General features: G+C 44.2%; 1 protein-coding gene across 7 annotated transcripts in view; it reads left to right on the top strand.

The window, feature by feature from the left end:
• Positions 1–13,956, top strand: part of KCNMB2 (potassium calcium-activated channel subfamily M regulatory beta subunit 2) — a 238,299-nt gene extending 224,343 nt beyond the window's left edge. For all 7 annotated transcript variants that reach the window (XM_073359328.1, XM_073359330.1, XM_073359329.1 and 4 more), the window contains 2 exons: positions 1,126–1,321; positions 11,874–13,956. In XM_073359328.1, coding sequence (XP_073215429.1) covers positions 1,126–1,321; positions 11,874–12,158 — 481 coding nt within the window. In that variant the 3' untranslated portion in view covers positions 12,159–13,956. The remainder of the gene's footprint in view (positions 1–1,125; positions 1,322–11,873) is intronic.
• The last annotated feature ends 6,095 nt before the right edge of the window (positions 13,957–20,051 follow it).

Here is a 20,051-nt window from a genome sequence, read left to right as displayed (position 1 = left end):
GGTTGACATGTTCTCAAATGAGCTATGTCCCAACCCTTCTGTGGCAGAAAGATAGGACAGCCTTTGCAATGTAAGCGTGAAAGGTGCCAGAACATGTTGGGGCTCCCAGCAAGGTTCAGAGGAAGATCAATGGGAGAGGGGGACCCCCACTGGACACTAATGGAATTTCCTGAATAGCTGTCAGTTGTGATACTCCAATGACCTTTGTCCCTAAGAAAAGCCTAGTCATAGATTGTATTTTCTTATTTCCATCTCAGTAGAAATAAGGTTCATGATGCAGTACCTATCAGGGAGGTTCAAATGGTACATTTGCTCCCTGTTAAGCTCTTATGTACCCAAGATAGACCAGAAATTCTCCAGCATGATTTCTCAAAGTGATTTATCTTCTTCAAAACCTAGTGAGACCTGTACCAGAAGAAAAAGTATTCTGACAAGTAGCATTCCATATGGTGGTGGAGGGCCATATGGTACAATGTGTCTATGAAACCGTGAAGGTATTTTCTAAGTACTTCACCTTTAAGAGTGAATTGGTCCTCCTACTCTGCCTTGAGGAGTGCACTCTCAGAGTTAATTCAAGGTGGCTGCCATTAATGAGTGAGCTGTGCAGACCATGGTCTCTCCCAGGCATGTTTTACATTTGTTCTTAGCTTTCTTTGTTCCCTTTAATCTCAAATAAATGTTCTACAAACTAAAAGTTCCTGTCTGCTTTTTGTCTATGGAAGAACATAACACGTGCCCATGCCCAGTCAGTGTGGTGCTCTGTCTCCCTCTAGTAGTGGCTAGGCCAATTAGAGATTGATTAATCTGCTAGAGCCTTGGTTAAGAGACCAGGTTAAATCCCTACTGCCAACAACCCACCCAAGTGTGTTGCCATTACATGCATGTGAAACCACTGTATTTGTATTCCTGAGACATTACCTTCACATGCTACAGAATAATAATCCATTCTATGATGGATGAGCTGTACTGAGAATGTAAGTCCACCCTGTAAGCAACAGTCTCATGAAAGAGCTTCTCCCCCAACGACTTACAGTATCATATCCCTGAAGGTAACACCCGGCTCTGTTTACTACTTTGCTGCCCATTTTTGCTGTGATTTGTCTAACCTGTCTCTTTTCTACCTAGTGTTTGGACAGAAGAGGCTCAGTGCACACTCCTCAATGCATCCATCACAGAATCATTTAACTGCTCATTTAGCTGTGGTCCAGACTGCTGGAAAATCTCTCAGTACCCCTGCCTACAGGTGTACGTTAACTTAACTTCTTCTGGGCAAAAGCTCCTACTTTACCATACTGAAGAGACGATGAAAATTAATTCTGAGGTAGGAACATGGAACAAATTCCATCTCAAATGGATTTCTAGAGGGCTGTTCATTTTGCAGTATCCATTTTCTATTTTAAAGTAACGAGGCTTCTAGCCCCTGCCTTATGTCTCCCAGTAGATCTCTATTCCTCCTTCATAAATGTTCAGCAGGGGCAGCAGAATCAGCTGTGTTAGCTGAACTCTTTTGTTGAATTGCTGTGGGGTGGATTGTGCCTTATTCTGCACAAACATTCCCTCCTGTGAAGGAGTCAGGTACAGCTTCAGTCCTCACACTCCCGAGGTACCAGGCCTAGGAAATTCATGCACAGACACAGTGCTAGAAACCCCAAAGAGGGGTAGAGTAGAATCAGTACAGACCATCGGGTATGTAGAGTCTCTCATGGTAGAGAACAGATTTTAATGATTATAGAGGATTTTTTACTGAGGCTCCTGGATACAGACAAACCCTGTGGTTCTCCCTGGTGTTGCGTTAGCCTGGCAACTTAAGGTATGTCTACACTGCATTTTGAAGTCCGTGGGAGCAAACCTCCCATGCCGGGTTGACAGACCTTTGAAGTTGTAGGTCAGGCTCTGAAGCTTAGGGAGGGAGGTGGGCTTCAGAGCCCACAGTCCAGCCCAAGCTGACTTCAAAGGTCTGTCTACACAGCTATTTTTAGAGTCCTAGTGTGAGCCCCACTCGCTGTCAAACGAGGCTGGGAGGCTCGCTCCCGCAGGCTCCAAAATGCAGTATAGACAAAAGGTTAGTGTCATCATGCAGGGTCCCCCCAAATCCTGGCCTGGAGTGAATAGCTATGGAGTTGGTTGCTGATTGCCAGAGGGACTACGTGTTACACCCTGTTACAAAGGTATAGCACATACCACTGTTGTGTGTCTCTCCTGCAGAGTTAGGACCTGCCGGAGGCAAAGTGCCCCCTGGGAGATGCTGCTGGTCTGCTGTCAGTCCTCCCCTTCTTTTGCCAATGCGGGCAGTGACTTAATGACACAATCTCACCCTGAGTGTCTGTCACATTGATATTCTAAGTGAGCTGTGTACAAGTCAATGCACATTTTTCGTATGGTTGTACTTTATACTCTAACACCTCTAGCAAAGTAAATACAGCGTCCATGGTAGTGAGAATAGAAGTGGCCTTCTCGATGTGGAGCTAAGTCTAGCCAGCATGGCAACAGAGGTAGGTGATGGCTCTATATCTGACAGTAGACAGGTCTCCATCGTGGACATGGCAGGCAAATTCTGCTCTCTCTCTCTTACACCGCTGCAGCCCAGTTGAGGTCAGGAGAGTGTTACCCATGGACCAAGGAGTGCAATTTGGTCCCCTGGGTGCCATGAAGATGCTGAAAGTGTATCAAAGGGATATTGTCATGATAAAAATCATATAAAAATAACAGCTGAGATTCTCAGCTGGTGTAAATCAACATAGCTCCATTTACACCAGCTCAGTTTTACTCACCTGTTTTATTAATACCTTGAAATTATTTCAAAATCCTGAGCAAAAAATTGTTCTCTGCACCACTATTAATCCAGAGTAAATTTAATCCAGTGGGTCTGAGCCAGATCAAATATCTTCAGGAGACTATAACGAATGTCTCCCAGAAATTACGAGTACGTTTGTGCTGGTGACTCATTACTATGTGTATCAGGGCTTGTTAATGTTCATGACTGTGGCGAGTGACCATCTGCAGATGGCTGTTTGTATTCTTTTAAGTAGCAGGGGATTGAGGTCAGAGCTTCAGGAGCTGCCTTTCATCTTGGCATCCACAATTATTTGCACAAATTATTGCAAGCCCAATTTTGCACCTGCAGTTACTTGAGGATGCAGTTAAAATCATCCCAGGGCCCTCCACTACACCCCAGATGATATGCATCTGGACACAATAACAGAGGCCCAGTTCAAACTGAGCTGCAAATACATCCCATTCAGTTACACCAGGCTGAATTTGACCCATTGTGTTTCTATTTGAGGCAGCAGTTCAGCTGACCAAATTACCTTTGTGTATTAAGATGAAGTGATATTGAAATTAGTCAAAGCATTTAATGGTTTCACAAGGCTAGTTATTCGGTTGGATAATTAACTCTTGTAGTTGGGATACTAGTTCCTATGAAATCAAATTGTGAAACAAAGGATAATGCCCCAGCCTTCTGTCTGTTGTAAAGTCCAGCAGCTACTAATTCTCTATCCAGTATTACTTTAGAAATATGGTTCTTAGAGATCAGTTTAGCCAGTAAACAGCAGAGACTTGGTTTGCTGGTGATGTATGCGCAAACTCCAGTGAAATTCATGCTGTATTTTGATTACAGCAACTCAAATACATTTTGGTCCTACAATGCGTATAAACAAATCAAAGGATTCTGTATAGATCTCCAGACTCTGCCGTTTGAAGATTTTTGTTTGTCTAAATCTATTCTTAAATTCTCCCAAACACAGCCTCCCCTTAATCTAATGTAGGCACAGTTAATACTTCCCAAGCCCAAGGTTGTTTTACAGGTTAAACTTTGCTCTCAGGAGGATTCCTAGGGTTTTTTTCTGATTTGCTGGTGGTTCTGTGATCAGAATCCAAATCCAGTATTAAATGGGACTTGGCCCTCAATATTAATGTCTTTTAAATACCAGACTTCTTGAAACTTGATGGAATTAACATAGACTCCAAGTTTCAGCACACTCAAATCAGCACAACAAATCTCTGCTACCAGGCTAGCAGTCCTCTCCTCATCGCAGTTCTGTGGCTACATTATTTGGGCCACAACCAGGGCACGCACCCACCCCTGCTGGGCTGACAGCTGTGCAGTCATAGCAGTTACAGTTGAGGTCAGGGTCACACTGACACATCCTGTTAGTATATAACTGTGACTCTTATCTAGCGATCAGTAACCACTTCATTTTCTTCCCTCTTTTGTCGTCAGTCTGTGCTGGAAAGCTAAAACTTTGGTCCCAGACAACAATGAAGTACAAAAAACAGAGTCTGGTCCTGTAGTGGCCAGACTGATATATTTAGGAAGGTCTGAGTCATTATGGTACTGAGATGCACTATAGGGAGAGGTGTCTGGGTCACAAGGCACAATGCTAGGCTACAACCACAGGCCACAGTAGACGTGCTGGCCATGTCTGCACTGCGGGGGCTATGACGGCATTGCCCTGTAGTGAAGATACAGCCTACTTTGATGGAAGGGGTTTTTCCATCACTGTGGAAACATCACCTCCCCAGGCAACAGTAAGTAGGCTGATGGAAGCATTCTTCTCTCAACCCAGTTGCATCTATGCTGGGGGTTAGGTTGGCATAGCTACATCACTCAGGGGAGTGATTATATTGACCTACATTTTAAGTGTAGACCTGGCGGTCACCTCATAAGAACATAAAAATGGCCATAATGGGTCAGAACAATGGTCCATCTAGCTCAGTATCCTGTCTTCCAACAATGGCCAATACCCGATGCTTCAGAGGGAATGAACAGAACAGGGCAATTATCGAGTGATCTACCCCTGTCATCAAATCCCAGCATCTGGCAGTCAGAGGCTTTGGGACACCCAGAGCATGGGATTGTGTCCCTGACCATCTTGACTAATAGCAACTGATGGGCCTATCCTCCATGAATTTATCTCCTCCTTTCTTGAACCCACTTATTCTTTTAGCCTTCACAACATCTCCAGCAATGAGTTCCATGGGTTGACTGTGCCCTGTGTGAAGAAATACTTCCTTATGTTTGTTATAAATCTGCTACCTATTAATTTCATCGGGTGACCCCCTGGTTCTTGTGTTACATGATGGGGTAAATAACCCTTTTTCTCCACACCAGTCATGATTTTATGGACTTCCATCACATCCGCCCATAGTCGTCCCTTTTTCCAACCTGAACGGTCCCAGTCTTTTTAATCTCTCCTCACAAGGAAGCTGCTCCATGCCCCTCATCATTTTTGTTGCCCTTCTCTGAACCTTTTCCAATTCTAATATATTGTTTTTGAGATGTGGTGACCAGAACTGCATGCACCGTTCAAGGTGTGGGCGTACCATGGCTTTATATAGTGGCATTATGATATTTTCTGTCTTATTATCTCTCCCTTTCCTAATGGTTCCGAACATTGTTAGCTTTTTTGACTGCCGCTGCACATTGAGCAGATGTTTGCAGAGAACTATCAATTATCCAAGATCTCTTTCTTGAGTGGTAACAGCTAATTCAGAGGCCATAATTTTGTATGTAGAGTTTGGATTATGTTTTCCAATGTGCATAGCTTTGCATTTATCAACACTGAATTTCATCTGCCATTTTGTTGCCCCATCATTCCGTTTTGTAAGATTCCTTTGTAACTCCTCACAATCTGCTTTTGACTTAACTATCTTGAGTAGTTTTGTGTCATCTTCTAACTTTGCCACCACACTGTTTACCCCTTTTTCCAGATCACTAATGAATGTATTGAACAGCACTGGTCCCAGTACAGATCCCTGGGGGCCCCTGCTATTTACCTCTCTCCACTGTGAAAACCGACCATTTATTCCTACCCTTTGTTTCCTATCTTTTAACTAGTTACTGATCCATGAGAGAACCTCCCCTCTTATTCCATGACAACTTACCTTGCTTAAGAGACTTTGGTGAGGGACCTTGTCAGAGGCTTTCCTGAAAGTTCAAGTACACTATATGAGCCTGATCACCCTTGTCCATATGTTTGTCAGCCTCTCAAAGAATTCAAATAGATCGATGAGGCATAATGTCCATTTACAAAAGTTGTGTCGACTCTCCCCCTAGAGCAGGCATATAAGCCACTTCCTTCTCCCATATAGTGCTGGAAGAAACCTGCATTAAGTAACATTAATACTTAGCATTGCATCCCTTGGATTTCAAAGCATCGTTATCCCCACGTTACAGCTGGAGAAGTTGTGACTTGCCCAAGGTCACACAGGAAATCAATGCAAGAGCCCAGTTTTCTGATTCCCAGACTGATGCCCTCTCTACTGGAGCACACTACCACCGCAGTGTTGGTCTTGGGTGCTGATTGGCCCAGTGGAGAGCCATTCTCTTATGAAACACCAAGGCTAGAAGACCCTGCTGTACACTCCAGCATTGGCAAACAGCATTAATTTCCATCACTGTGGTTCAAGGCATCCCATCATTTTATCTGTATACTGGTCCGTCAGCCTAGGAAAAATACAAGCCAACGTGCTTTCAGGATCCCAAGCATCCTAAGCCAGTTCACCCCATGTGCAATATTCCTCATGTTTCTGATACTAGTTTTGGTTTTGAAATGAAGGGGCATGCCCCTTTCTTGTTATCTCTAATTCTTTATGTACCCTTCCCACCTTGTTTTTCCTCTGTATTTATAACCTCATCTGCAGACACCTAGCAAGCAATAATATATACTGCTGCTGTGAGAGGCAGGCTAGGAATAGCTGATGGGACTTCCCCGCTGCTAGACCTGACAAGCTGCCATCCATTCAACAGGTTGGAGAGGGGCCTCATGCACAGGAGAGAGGAAGTGTACACGAGAGTGCTTGATTTTCTATGTGCCAACAGGGTCCTGGTGGTCAGTTTCCTTCCACCTCATCATATTCCTAAGACCCACCTCCACCACTCACCCACAAAAAAAACCATGCAGCTGCCTCCCTGATCCCAAACATTACTGACAACACTATGACAAGAGCTGCACTTACATTCCAGAAGGTCAACACACGTGACCTTCCAAAGGTCAGCCTAAACCTGCATAATCTTTCCAGCTCACTGCATACCCCCCCTACACACACACACAGTGCAGTGTCTGCAGCCACGCTCTCCACTTCTCTCCCTAGCTCAGACTGAAGAAAATGCACTTTGATTTGAAATAATGATTACTCTAGAAGACTCACGGTCTAAAATAGCTGTCTTCCCAAAAGGTTAAGGGAAGGAGTAGATGCAATTTATAGTGAGATATATAATGCACTCCTGTCAGTTTCTGATCAGAATCAACAGGAAGTCAATGGGTGTCGATTGAGCTATTTTAATCTCCCCAGAAGATCACACAAGATTTTTCATTCCTCTCCCTGTGCATGTTTTATTTCTAGCCTTTAAAGACTATTGCCTAGCTCCTTGTCAATCCTACAGCCATAGCACTCTCTTCTCAACTGTCAGCTGCTAGCAGCCTCTGGGGAAAGTAAACAGGATCAGCAGTCTCTTCTATTCAAACTACTGAGTCATTCTGTTACGCCTTGGAAGTGTTGCAGTACTTCAAGCAGTTGGGGAAAGGCCTGATTCTGATCTCTCTGTATATCAGTTTAATTCTTTTTCTCCACTGGGGTTACTCCTGATTTATATCCACAGAACATAAGTGATGTCAGGAACAGACACTATGTATCAGTAATCACTGTTATATCGCACTGTAATCAAAGCCTCCAAGCCCAGAACAAACCATTGTGACCATTTAGTTCAGGGGTGGGCAAACTTTTTGGCCCGAGGGCCACATCTGGGTATGGAAATCGTATGGTGGGCCATGAATGCTCACAAAATTGAGCATTGGGGTGCAGGAGGAAGTGAGAGCTCTGGCTGGGGGGTACAGGCTCTGGAGTGGGGCCAGAAATTAGGAGTTCAAGGTGCGGGAGAGGGCTCCAGGCTGGGGCAGGGAGTTGAGGTGTGGGAGGGGGCCAGGGATGCAGGCTCTGGGCGGCGCTTACCTCAAGCAGCTCCTCCCAGAAGCAGCAGGATGTCCCCCCTCCAGCTCATACATGGAGGTGCAGCTAGGCAGCTCTGCGCACTGCCCCGTCTGCAGGCACCACCCCTGCAGATCCAATTGGCCCTGTTTGCTGGCCAATGGGAGCTGCAGGGCGACGTTTGTGGCAGGGGCAGTGTGCAGAGCCCCCTGTCTTCCCTATGCATAGGAGCCGGAGGGGGGCTGTGACATTGCTTCCGGGAGCCATGCGGAGCAAGCCCTCAACCCCACTCCCTCGCAGGAGCTCCAGGGCCGGATTAAAACGTCTGAAGGGCCGGATGCGGCCCTCGGGCCGAAGTTTACCCACCACTGGTCTAGTTGGACCTCCTGTATAACAGAGGCCATAAAACTTCCCAAAAATGATTCCTAGAAATATTTCAAGAAAGAAAAGTCCAAACTGAACCAGCTGCAGAAAAGGGCTGCCAGGATGATCAGAAAAATGACGAGCTAAACTTATGAGAAAATTTTGCCCAAGGAGAGTTCAGTGGCAGAGCTGGGATTCTAACTCAAAGCTACCATTCTCTTGTCTTACACATCCTTCCCTTCTCCCTTGTAGACCATCCTCTTCTCTTTGGGGGTCAGCTGGCTAAATGCCAAATGTGACTGGTAGAGCAGTACGAGAGCAAAAAGTCTACCCACCGTTGTGAAGTTTTTCCCAGCTCTGCTGCAGCCCAAGGTTGCTGTGCTGATCCAAGGCCCCAATGTTCTGAATCAACTGTTATTCAGAAATGATAATGGGATCTAGCAGGTACCCACAAAAAGTTCAGTTACCTTTAAACCTGCTGACGTATGAGTACTGGGAAAGAGACAGTAGCAGTGAGCCACCCATGTTCCACTCTCTTTTCCCATTTTCCCACCTCCAGGGGACAGTATTTCTTCAAATCACTAAGGGCTTTCTGGGAATTAATGATGAGTCAAAGAGGCAAAGCTCTCTTCTTTGATCCATGCTGCATATCTCTCTTCCACTGTTTGTCTGAGACATAAATTGAGGTCCTTACCAGACCATATGATCATTAAAGTTCCCATACCAAATTTTAGAAGAGCAGGATCATTAACCATAGTGTCCAGGCTGAATTCCACATCCAGTAATGACATTCCAACCGCCTATACAGCCTGCAAGTTCCACTGGACAGGACAGTGCCCTTCCCTTCCTGTCCTAAATGATGGGCTGCAGAGACACCAATTTTCCATTAGTGTAACTCCACTAGCATAAATGGAATTACTCCTTACGGTGGTGTAAATGAGACTCTGTATTTCCATCGCCTATTTCACAGAGACAATGTGAGGTTTAGTTACTTCATAGGCCTCATTACACCACTCTCCCTTACACTGATGCAAATCAAGAGTAACACACATTTGAAAGTGGTGGAGGTGAAATCAGAATTTTGCCCCTGGTTCAGTTCTCCAGTTTGGAGAGACATTCAGAAATCTGGACGCTTATCTGAATTCTCCAAACCTTTGAATCTTAAAAGTTGGACAGCAAATCTTACAAGAATGAGTTCTCGCCATAGATCTCCAGTTCATTCTGTGTGTGAACACATTAGAAACATCACAAGAACCGCTTTGTACTTGGGAGGCTTGGTATTTGAAAATCATCTTGCCATGAATAGCCTCGCCTGGGTTGGTATGTCTACTGTCCCTGGCATCAAAAGACTCATAGAGTTGGAGGCCTGGTGTTGTAATTCATCTGCATACTAATAGTCTGGGCTTCCTAGAATATATAAGCACCTAGGCATTACTAAAGCAAAAGGCAAACAAAGCTAAGCCCCCAACACCTCTCTCATTCCCTTCCATAACCAAAATCCAGTCCAGCAAATTCAGTTCACAGTTATTCCCAGGCTGAGTGTTTATACACTGTCTATGACCAACACTGGATGGAAACTAAGAGCTAGATTATGGCCTGTGTTGTCTGGCTATGTAGGGCCTCTGAGCTGCTTCCCTTGACCTTGGGTCCAGCAGTCTGTAGTCAGGTGGGCACTATTGCCCAGATCCTCCCAATGGGAGATAGGCCCAGATCCTCACAGATGTTTAGGCGTCTATGTGCCTGCCATTTCTTGCCTCAAGCAAGTGGATGGGGAGTGGCTGAAGAAAGGCAGAGAATGGACAGAGCCTTGTTTAATCTCATCCTCTCCCCTGCACAGCTCAGAAGTAGTAAGCAGTTACCTGCGGACAAAGGCCATAGCAGTGAAGGAATTGTGACTCTCTGGGGCGTTATTACGGCCTAGAGATTTTCTAGGTGTGTTGGGGCAGCTATATACCACCCCTCCCACAGGGCAAATTGGAAAAGAACAATTGAGTCCTAACAAACTACACAGAATTGGCCCATGATTAGAGGGACTGATAACATTAAAAAGGCCAAATATGTACCATCTGGCTTGGCTCCATTTGCAGCTAGGGGGAAGACAGGCTACTACTGGAAGGCTGTAAACACCAAGCATGCAAAGGAATTACTGAGAGCGATATATTGCCAACCTCAAATATTCAAAAATCATGAGTCAGGCCCCTAAAAATATCGGACCGGTTTAAAAATCATGAGATTTTAAATAATAAATTTGGGGTTCTCTTTATTTTCCATCTGCTTTTTGAGCCTTTAGGCTGTACTTGGGTCAGGCTTTTCTCCACAACCATGAGAGCCAGAAATTTACTTTTTAAAAAAATGAAGGCTTAGATGCTCACCTAATCACAGGAATCCAGCACAGGGGGCTTTCAGAACAAAACCTGAATATCGACACTCGCAATAAAATCCCAAGAGCTGCAAACGCTGAGGTTACAATTGCCAGTTGAAGCAATGGGATATAAAGGAAACCACAGGCTGACCCGAATTAAACATTTCCTTACAATGCAACCTATCAGGCTGTGATCTGTGAGGTTCTACTGGGAAATTGGAGAAACGTCGTGGCGGGCAAAGCACTGGAGAATATGCTGGAGGGAACAAACCTTCTCTAGCAGGAAGATGGATGAGATGCGACCTCTCTGGTCTTTTCCATCTCTAGTTTCTATTGCTCTATGAAATATTCATAAAAGAAGTGCTGATGTGCTGTACCCTTAATGCCGCAGTCTGCTAATGCCATCCAGCATCTCTGCTGCACTGGAAATCAGATTCTCAGCTAATAAACTCACCAATGAATCAATCAAATCCTGTTACAAGGTTAATCTATGGGTTGTTATTAGGGCAGCAGGACGTTATGAACAGTCATGGCATAGTCATAAAAGAGAGCAGGGAAAGTTTATGAAAGTTGATATATTTAAAAAAATCAAAAGTCACAGGTCATATGATTTTAATCAAAATGTCTTTTTCCTTTGCAAATCTCACTTGATAAAATTTAATTAATAACCAAAACCCACTGACAGCTGTTCTCCCAATGCAGGGAGATTCAGCCATGCAGCAGTGCTGAGAGGGGTCTGAGAGAGCAAGAGAGCTACCCACAGACCAAATCAATCACGGAACCCAGGATCACCCTCTGGCCATGTGACAAACCACTGCCCCTAATTACAGGACACATTCTGCATGGATGTGCAAAAAGGAAATGTATAAGAAGTTTCCACCTGTTCCCAGTTTGTGGTCATGTACAGGGGTTTGGCCACTACCTCCCTGGGGAATGAAATACCTGCTTGCTCCATTCTGGTGCTTCCCTCTCCCCTGGGGCTAAGTGTCTGTAAGAGGGTAGGGTGAGGATTACTCCATTAATATCTGTATAGAACTTTGAGTTCCTCAAATGGAAACCGCTATAAAAGAGCACACAATTGTGACCATGACTATGACTATTTTACTATTCATTTAATTGTACTGTAGTCTTATGAAATCTCTTGCTGGAGATTTTCCTGTTTGTCATCTGAAATAGTATTTAGTTAGAGACATTTCTTTTCCTTTTAATTTCTTCCCAGTGTTCCTACATCCCCAAGTGTGGCAAGAACTACGAAGAGTCCCTGTCACTTGTCAGTGTTGTACTGGAAAATTTCAGGAAGTACCAGCGCTTCTTGTGCTTTTACGACCCAGAAGGCATTCAGAAGAATGTGATATTAACCAAACTTTACAGTTCCAACGTGCTGTTCCACTCACTTTTCTGGCCAACATGCATGATGGTTGGTGGGGTTGCCATCGTTGCCATGGTAAAGCTGACTCAGTACCTCTCCCTCCTCTGTGAGAGAATCCAAAGGATCAACAGATAAAAGCAAAAACTTCTCTGAGATGTATTTCAGCTAAAATACTGTTTTTTCATTCTTCACCAAAGAACCTTAAGTTTGTAACGTGCAAGTCTGTTATAAGTTCCTTACTATACTCTTATAAGTAGAGCAATAATGCAAAAGCTGTTCTATATGCAAACATGCTGTTATTATTATGCAGACAACAGGAAAGAAATACTGTTCGTGTTGGTTGTCTATCTGATCTCATTTTATGCCGGAACGAGTACTTCTTTCTTTTCTACAGCCAAAATAGGGCTCGGTGTGACCATTTGCCAAGCTTTGTCAATGAACACATCAACATTTCAGTGTAACATTCTGGGGGAAATTCACCCCGTGCAGAGGTCTAGCAAAAGGCCTGGGCATCATTTATGTCCCATTTAATCCTCAGGGCATGCAACGAATGGCTCTGGAGGGAATGAGGGGAAGAAAAGTACAGAACCTATGTCTTTTTATGGTAAGAGGGAATAGACTGGATGCATACACTACTGACAGCTTAAGTGGGACTTGCATGTTGCTTGTGCTGGCTCTCCCTGCAAAGGGGAAAATTTCACCCTCTGGTATTTTAGGTCTTTTGTAAAACACCTTGGAGATGGATATTTGCAATATGTTTTCCTCACATCACATCATCTACAGAAGCTACAGCCAAAAACAAAGAAAATTCAACCAATTTCAGTTTCTACTCCAAGCTGAGCACTGAGCCCTATTGCTGGAGATGGGACCAGACACCTTATGTAAAGGTTTATTATGCATTTGTCTTGTATTTGCTACCATATCACTGTAAAGAAAAAGAAAAACACAATCAGCTATTTTTTCATTTTTTACTTCCAACTATTTTAACTTTTTTTACTTGATTATATAGATATATAAAAAGAAAAGGCTACATAATATCTAATTGTGTATTGTAACTTGATTATGTTTTTTTTTTCCTTTTGACTAACTGGAAACTGAGCAGTATAACTCCTGTATTTATTACATTCAAACCCTGGAAAAGACCATAACATCAATGAGCAGCAACGTGGGATCTTATCCAATATTCACACTGACATTTCAATCAGATGGAGGTCTCTCTTACTGTGACATTTGTATTGAAAAAAATCTCCTCCACTTCATTAGATCTATTAATTGAATTGTTATACAATAATCATAATATTTCTGGAAATTATGATCGTTATGCTGTGCTGGCTGAAGTGACTTTCATTCCAAAATGTCCAAGTGTAATATGCGGTATTGGAAAATTTGAGATGCAAACTAATATGTAGTCCTAGCTGTCATGTATGTTCCATGGGGGCTTTACCGATGTAATTCCATGCACACTATGTGAACATCTTTGGCATAATTTATTTTTATTTCCCTAGTCACAACTTTCCATGTTGTTATACTCTACAGACAATCTCAACGTTTTTTACCTTGCACCTAAACTGAAGGACAAATTTGAGGCAGTCTCTCTGATTACCCCATGAACTTACGATAGAATATTTATAGGAAATTATTTACAGGTACATTCAAAAGAAGGAGATTCCACTTTTTTTCCCTTTTTTTTTGCCAAAAAGATAGCAGAAGGAGAAAATCCAGAGTCTTCTGTCTAGCTCATCCATATAGCAGTACCTTCTTCCATGATGTAGTATTGAAAACTTTAAGGTGTTACAAGATTTTACAAATTGTACAAGTGTAGTCGGAGCTGTAAAAATAAGTTCACAGCAGTGGATTTAACCTGCAATCTTGTAATCCATGGTATGATTTTTCTTAGGCAAATAAATTCCTGGGGGTGGGGGGTGTAATCAGGGCTCCAAAAATATGTAATAAAAATATTAAATTAAATCTTCAGGATTTCAATACCTTTTCCATTCAGAACTGGTTTGTTTCAACGACTTTTTTTTTAAGATTCTTTTGCCATAAACACAGGATTGCAAACCATCTGTAACATGAGAGGGAGTTTGTAAAAGTTTCTTTGTGAAAGCTATCTATCTATTGTAGGGTTTTGTACAGCCCTTCACCATGGTATCTGGGCAACTTTCACATTTTTTAGATTGACAGTGGAGAAGCCCCTAGTGGGCTTCAAGAAGTCACCTTTTAAATTCAAAAGAACTCACAACATTATTTTGTACAAGGCCAGAAAATCTGATTGATGCTTTATTTTCTCCCCTGGAGAGTTCCAACATAGAATAGATGGAGATAGAAGTCTGTAGAGGAGACGAATCCTAACACTCCGGTGCAAAGGGATTAATCAAGATCAAGGGCAGCTGAGGGAATGTTTCCGTTGGTACATTGCCTGGCTTTTACTAAAGATACTGTAAGAGAGGGCAAAAAGGTATGATATGTGCCCCCAAAGTGGAGGAGGAAAATCCTCAGAGTTACAATCGGAATTTTGTAAGCAGGAAACCGCAAGAAGAGCTATCAAGAGCTCCATTGCATCTGAATTACAGGAGCTGCCACAGGTAAGAGCCAGTTGTGCCCAACAATATCACAACAGAAGGAGGAAGAGTGAACACAACTGCTATTCCAAGTAAGTGCACGTGCAGTAGTGGGAGGCAGAAGACTCTGCAAGGCAAGCAGAGATTTCTCCAGTTACAGAAGATGCTGAAGGAGAGCTGAGGCACTTGCTTGGCCCAGACTGGTAGGAAGTCCTTTGCAGTTCATTTTTAAAGCAGGTTGGGAGGTGGTGGGGCCAAGGACTGAGCCCAAAGTTGGAAGTCAAGAAATCCTGAGCTCTGTTCCTGGTTCTGCCACTGACCTGTGTGACCTTGAACAAGTCACTTCACCTCTCTGCTGCAGTTTCCTCATCAAATAGGGATATTTGCTGAACCTACCTTGCAGGGACGGTGCAAGGATTCATTGACTAGTGTTTGCGCAGTAGTTTAAATATATAAAGGACTACACAGTGTAATCACTAATGATTATTATTAAAGCATATCAGAAGAGGGTCCAAAAACAAAGGAGGTAGCCAGGCTAGGCCCACCCAGTGGCATTTAGCAAAGGCCTCTTGGCAGGTGTCTAAAATGTAGCATGCCATGGGAGATTTTATTTTCGTTCATTCAAAAGTGGATGCTTGCTCCACCAGTAAAAGAGGCTGATTTGTGTTCAAATTTGCTATCCTAAATTGCCCCTTTTCTTATATAAAAACTTCCGTGTCTTCTGCAGCACTACCTACATCAGAGGAAGAACTCAGCACTCTCCACTGAAATTGTTGCAAATCAAACATTCTGCCCAACACTATCTAGCAAATAGCTGTAATAACACAGGATTCTTTAGGAAATTACTGACACAAACACTGGCCATTTACATGATGGTTTACGTGATCGGCAATAGAGTAGCTCTTTAGTTCCGTGTGTGACATTTTAGGGGCAGTGATTGTGCCACTTTTTGTTTCTAGTGACAGGAAGCTGATTACTCTTGACATTTACACATCAAATGCACTTTTCAACATGTTGTGCCATAAACATTTTACCAGCGTTCCTGTGGGTGAAACATCTTGACACTGTTGCAGCCTGTAATCATTTTGTTGACATTAACAGACAGATCTGTGGGATAACAAAATAACTTGAGTAATTGAATGGAGTGAGGTAAAACAATAATTTAAAAGGAATTATCAGTCTGATCACTGGCACAGTTAGCCCCCTACTGAAGTATCAGCATTTCAAATACAGTTTAGGCAACTCCTGCTGCCCCGGAGAGATTAATTTCAGTCAGAATATTTGCCTGAGCTATTTCTTTCTCTACCTCATTTTACCCCCTCTTGCTCATTTCCCATGAACAGGAACTGAGATTACTCTGGGCAGATCAGTTGGAGCCGAACGTCCCCATTGACTTTCTACACAGCGTCATCAACATTATCTAGTGGGAAGAGGAAGCAACTGGGATTCACAGGTTCTGTGTGGCTCTTCCACTGACCATGACCAACTCAATTAACCCCTTTGTGCCCCAGTTTGACCATCTCTGAAGCATGTGGTGAACATTTAATGCTCATAAGGCACCTGAGATCCTCTACTGGATGCTATATAAAGACAAAGGGCCAGATTTACAAGTATTTAGATGCTGTAAGATATAGATAGGTGCCGAATGGAATTCACAAAAGCATCTATGCCCTGATCTATGCTGCAGAGTCAGGTCGACATAAGGCAGCTTACATTGACCTAATTCTAAAATGTCGCTCCCGCTGACGTAACTCGCCCATTACGCAGACTTAATAACTCCATCTCCATGAAAGGCGTAGCGCTTAGGTCAATGTAGTTAGTTCGAAGCAGCGTCAGTGTAGACCCTGCATTGCTCACATCTCTCTGCCTTTCAGAAGCCATCCCACAATGCCCTACACTGACAGTTAAATCAGCGCACGCGCTCCTGGTGAAAACGTGCACTGCTGACCCAAGGAGCGTAGTGTGGACATGCAAAAGTGATTTAATTACTGGGGTGGCTGTATGTGGACATAACTTAGGTTGACATAATTTTGTAGATTAGACATACCCTACGTGAGTTAGGCACCTAACTCCCATAGACTTTCAATGGTTTTGATTAGGTTATTTAATTTGTAACTTCCTTGCTGTAACACCCAACCTTGAAACTATGCTGCAAACCTTCCCGCAGTATTTTGCCAGAAGGCTACTGCTTACAGCAGGTTTACTAGAGTGGTACAAGCCACCACAGTAGAACATTAGAGTATTTACTAATAAGGAGCAAAACAAAGTCAGACTCTGTCTGAATGACTTTTTACCTTGAAAATGTCCCGGAGTTTCAGGGAGTGGGTGTTTGGGGTGTGTAAGGAAGGCAGAGATCAGGCCCTTGGAAGTGAGTGAGCCTGCATACCCCAGTGGGTGACAAATGTGAGAAAATGAAGTAGAACAATTCCAGAATCTCAGGGAGGGAATGGCAATTAAAACCCAAAACACAAGTGCTGGAAGACAGCACCAGGCCTTTGTCTGGAAAGCAAGAGACCTGCATTCTATAATCTTGAGCAGGTCACTTGGCCTCTGTTTCCCCTCCCATCCTTTGTCCATCTTGTCTATTTAGGTTGTAAGTTTGTCAGAGCAGGGCCTATCTCTTAGCTTGTGTTTTTACATTGCCCAGAACAACAATGCCCTGATCTTGGTTACGCCCTCTATGTGCTATTGTAATACAAATGGTAGTAATAATGAGCTGGACCAGGGATTGGCAACCTTTGGCACGCGGCCCAACAGGGATATCCACTGGCGGGCTGGGACAGTTTGTTTACCCGCAGCATCCACAGGTTCGGCCGATCGCAGATCCCACTGGCTGCGGTTCGCCGTTCCAGCCAATAGGGGGCTGCGAGAAGCAGAGTGGGCCGAGGGATGTGCTAGCTGTCACTTCCTGCAGCCCCCATTGGCCTGGAACGGCAAACCACGGCCAGTGGGAGCTGCGATTGCCAAACCTGAAGACGCTGCAGGCAAACAAACTGTCCCGGCTCGCCAGCAGATTTCCCTGATGGTCCACGTGCCAAAGGTTGCCGATCCCTGCGCTAGACAAAGTCATTCTCCTCTGGCTTCCTATTTCCCAGGCTGCATTGTAAGAAGGGTGGCCTCATCCCCTGGAAATAACTACACACACACACACCCCAATATGGGGGCCACGTATTAAATACTCACTCTGACACCCACTGAGGGTTCTCAGGACAAATACATAATAGTCATTCCGAACCAGCCAACTCTGATTTACACCCCGTGCAAACCCATTGGCTTCAACCAAGTTGCACAAGGATGCAGAATTTGGCCCGCTGGCTGGTAGAGCTAACCAACCCCCACCAATACAATTCCAGTTGCCCATTAATACTGCATTTTTGTGGTGGGGGTACCAGAAGCAGCCCCCAAGAACGGAGATAAACTATAAAGTCAACTGAAAATATACTCGCCCTGCTGAAAAAGCAGTAAGGACTATTCCAGACATGTCCAAGATTATGGTAACAACACAGAACTGGACAGGCACTTCCTTCAGCAACTCTAGAGGTAGCTAGCCACCTGCCATAGTCCTAGCCTCTGCTACCCAGTGTGGTAAGCAAACAGCCAGAGTCAACTCTGCAAACATACTAACAGTTCCTAATTATTTCCATAAACAAAAGACGTGTTTATGAAACAGCAGACCATATACAGTACATTGTTATACTAAAAACTAAGTACTGTTCCTATGGTTCTCAGGCATGTCTACACAAGGGTTCCCGGGGCTCCAGCTGTGGGGCTACAAACTTACAGTGCAGACATTCAGGCTCGGGCTGGAGCCTGGGCTCTGAGATCCTCCACCCTCCCCTGCCAGGGTCCCAGAACCCAGCTCCGGCCTGAGCCCAAACATCTACACTTCGATTTTATAGCCCCTGCAGCCTGAGCCCCAGGAGCCTGCGTCAGCTGACACAGGCCAGCAGCAGGTGTTTTATTGTAGCGTAGAAATTACCATCAGTGGGAGGTACTACCCCAGGCTTCAGTGTAACCAGGATAGTGCTCTTAATAATAAAAATAATCCCTAGCTTTTATAGCACTTTTCATCAATAGATCTCAAAGTACTGTATGAAGGTCAGTATCACTATTCCCATTTTGCAAATGGGAAAACTGAGGCAAAGGGAGGTGGAGTGACTTGCCCCAGGTCATGCAGCAGGCTAGTGGCAGAGCACATAATTGACCCTTAATGGTGGTCCTAGGGTATTATACACTATGCTATACCGAGATGGCTCAGCTGTCCCTGGGGAATAGGGATTTCTAATTTTGTTAATATTTGGGCTGAGCCGGTATAGCCTAAACTCCTATGTGTTTTTCTATAGGACCATACATCTGAGGCTCACAAAATATTTTGCAAACATAAATTAATCAAGCTTCACAACCCACCTGTGAAATAGGGGAGCATTAACTGTGCCTGCATTTCACATAGGTAAGTTGAGGCACAGAGCGTTTTAGCAATGTGGCCAAGGTCACATTGAGACTGGAGGTCACACATAACTTACCTAGGACATGGTGAGGTCGCCATCACATGAAGTCAAGACTGGATACCTTTCTAAAACTGATGCTGTAGTTCAAACAGACGTTATTGGCTTGATGCAGGAATTACTGGGTGAGTTTCAATGGCCTGTGTAGTGCAGGATGTCAGACAAGATTATCATTCCTTCAGGCCTTAAAATCTATGAATCAATGGATTCACAGTGGATGAGAATCTGGATATGAGTCAGCAGTGTCCTCTTGTTGCCAAGAAGGCTAACGGCATATAGGGCTGCATTAGTAGGAACATTGCCAGCAGAGTGAGGGAAGTGATTATTCCCCTCTATTCGGCACTGGTGACGCCACATCTGGAGTATTGCGTCCAGTTTTGGGCCCCCCACTACAGAAAGGATGTGGACAAACTGGAGAGAGTCCAACGCAGGGCAACAAAAATGATCAGGGGGCTGGGGCACATGACTTATGAGGAGAGGCTGAGGAAACTAGCCTTGTTTAGTCTGCAGAAGAGAAGAGTGAGGGGAGATTTGATAGCAGCCTTCAACTACCTGAAGGGGTTTCCAAAGAGGATAGATCTCAGCTGTTCTCAGTGGTGGCAGATGACAGAACAAGCAGCAATGGTCTCAAGTTGCAGTGGGGGAGGTCTAGGTTGGATATTAGGAAACACTATTTCACTAGGAGGGTGGTGAAGCACCGGACTAAGTTACCTAGGGAGGTGGTGGAATCTCCATCCTTAGCGGTTTTTAAGGCCCGGCTTGACAAAGCCCTGGCTGGGATGATTTAGTTGGGGTTGGTCCTGCTTTGAGCAGGGGGTTGGACTAGATGACCTCCTGAGGTCTCTTCCAACCCTAATCTTCTATGATTCTAATGGCAGAGATTAGAATCTACCAGTTTGGATTTCTGGGTCCCTTCTCCAACCATCTCGACCACCCTCCCTTTATTCCCAGCCACCGCTTTT

This window comes from Lepidochelys kempii, chromosome 9 (genome assembly GCF_965140265.1).
Source record: "Lepidochelys kempii isolate rLepKem1 chromosome 9, rLepKem1.hap2, whole genome shotgun sequence".
Taxonomy (NCBI): Eukaryota; Metazoa; Chordata; order Testudines; family Cheloniidae; genus Lepidochelys; species Lepidochelys kempii.
The sequence above is the reverse complement of the archived record's forward strand: the minus strand, read 5'-3'. Positions and strand labels throughout refer to the sequence as shown.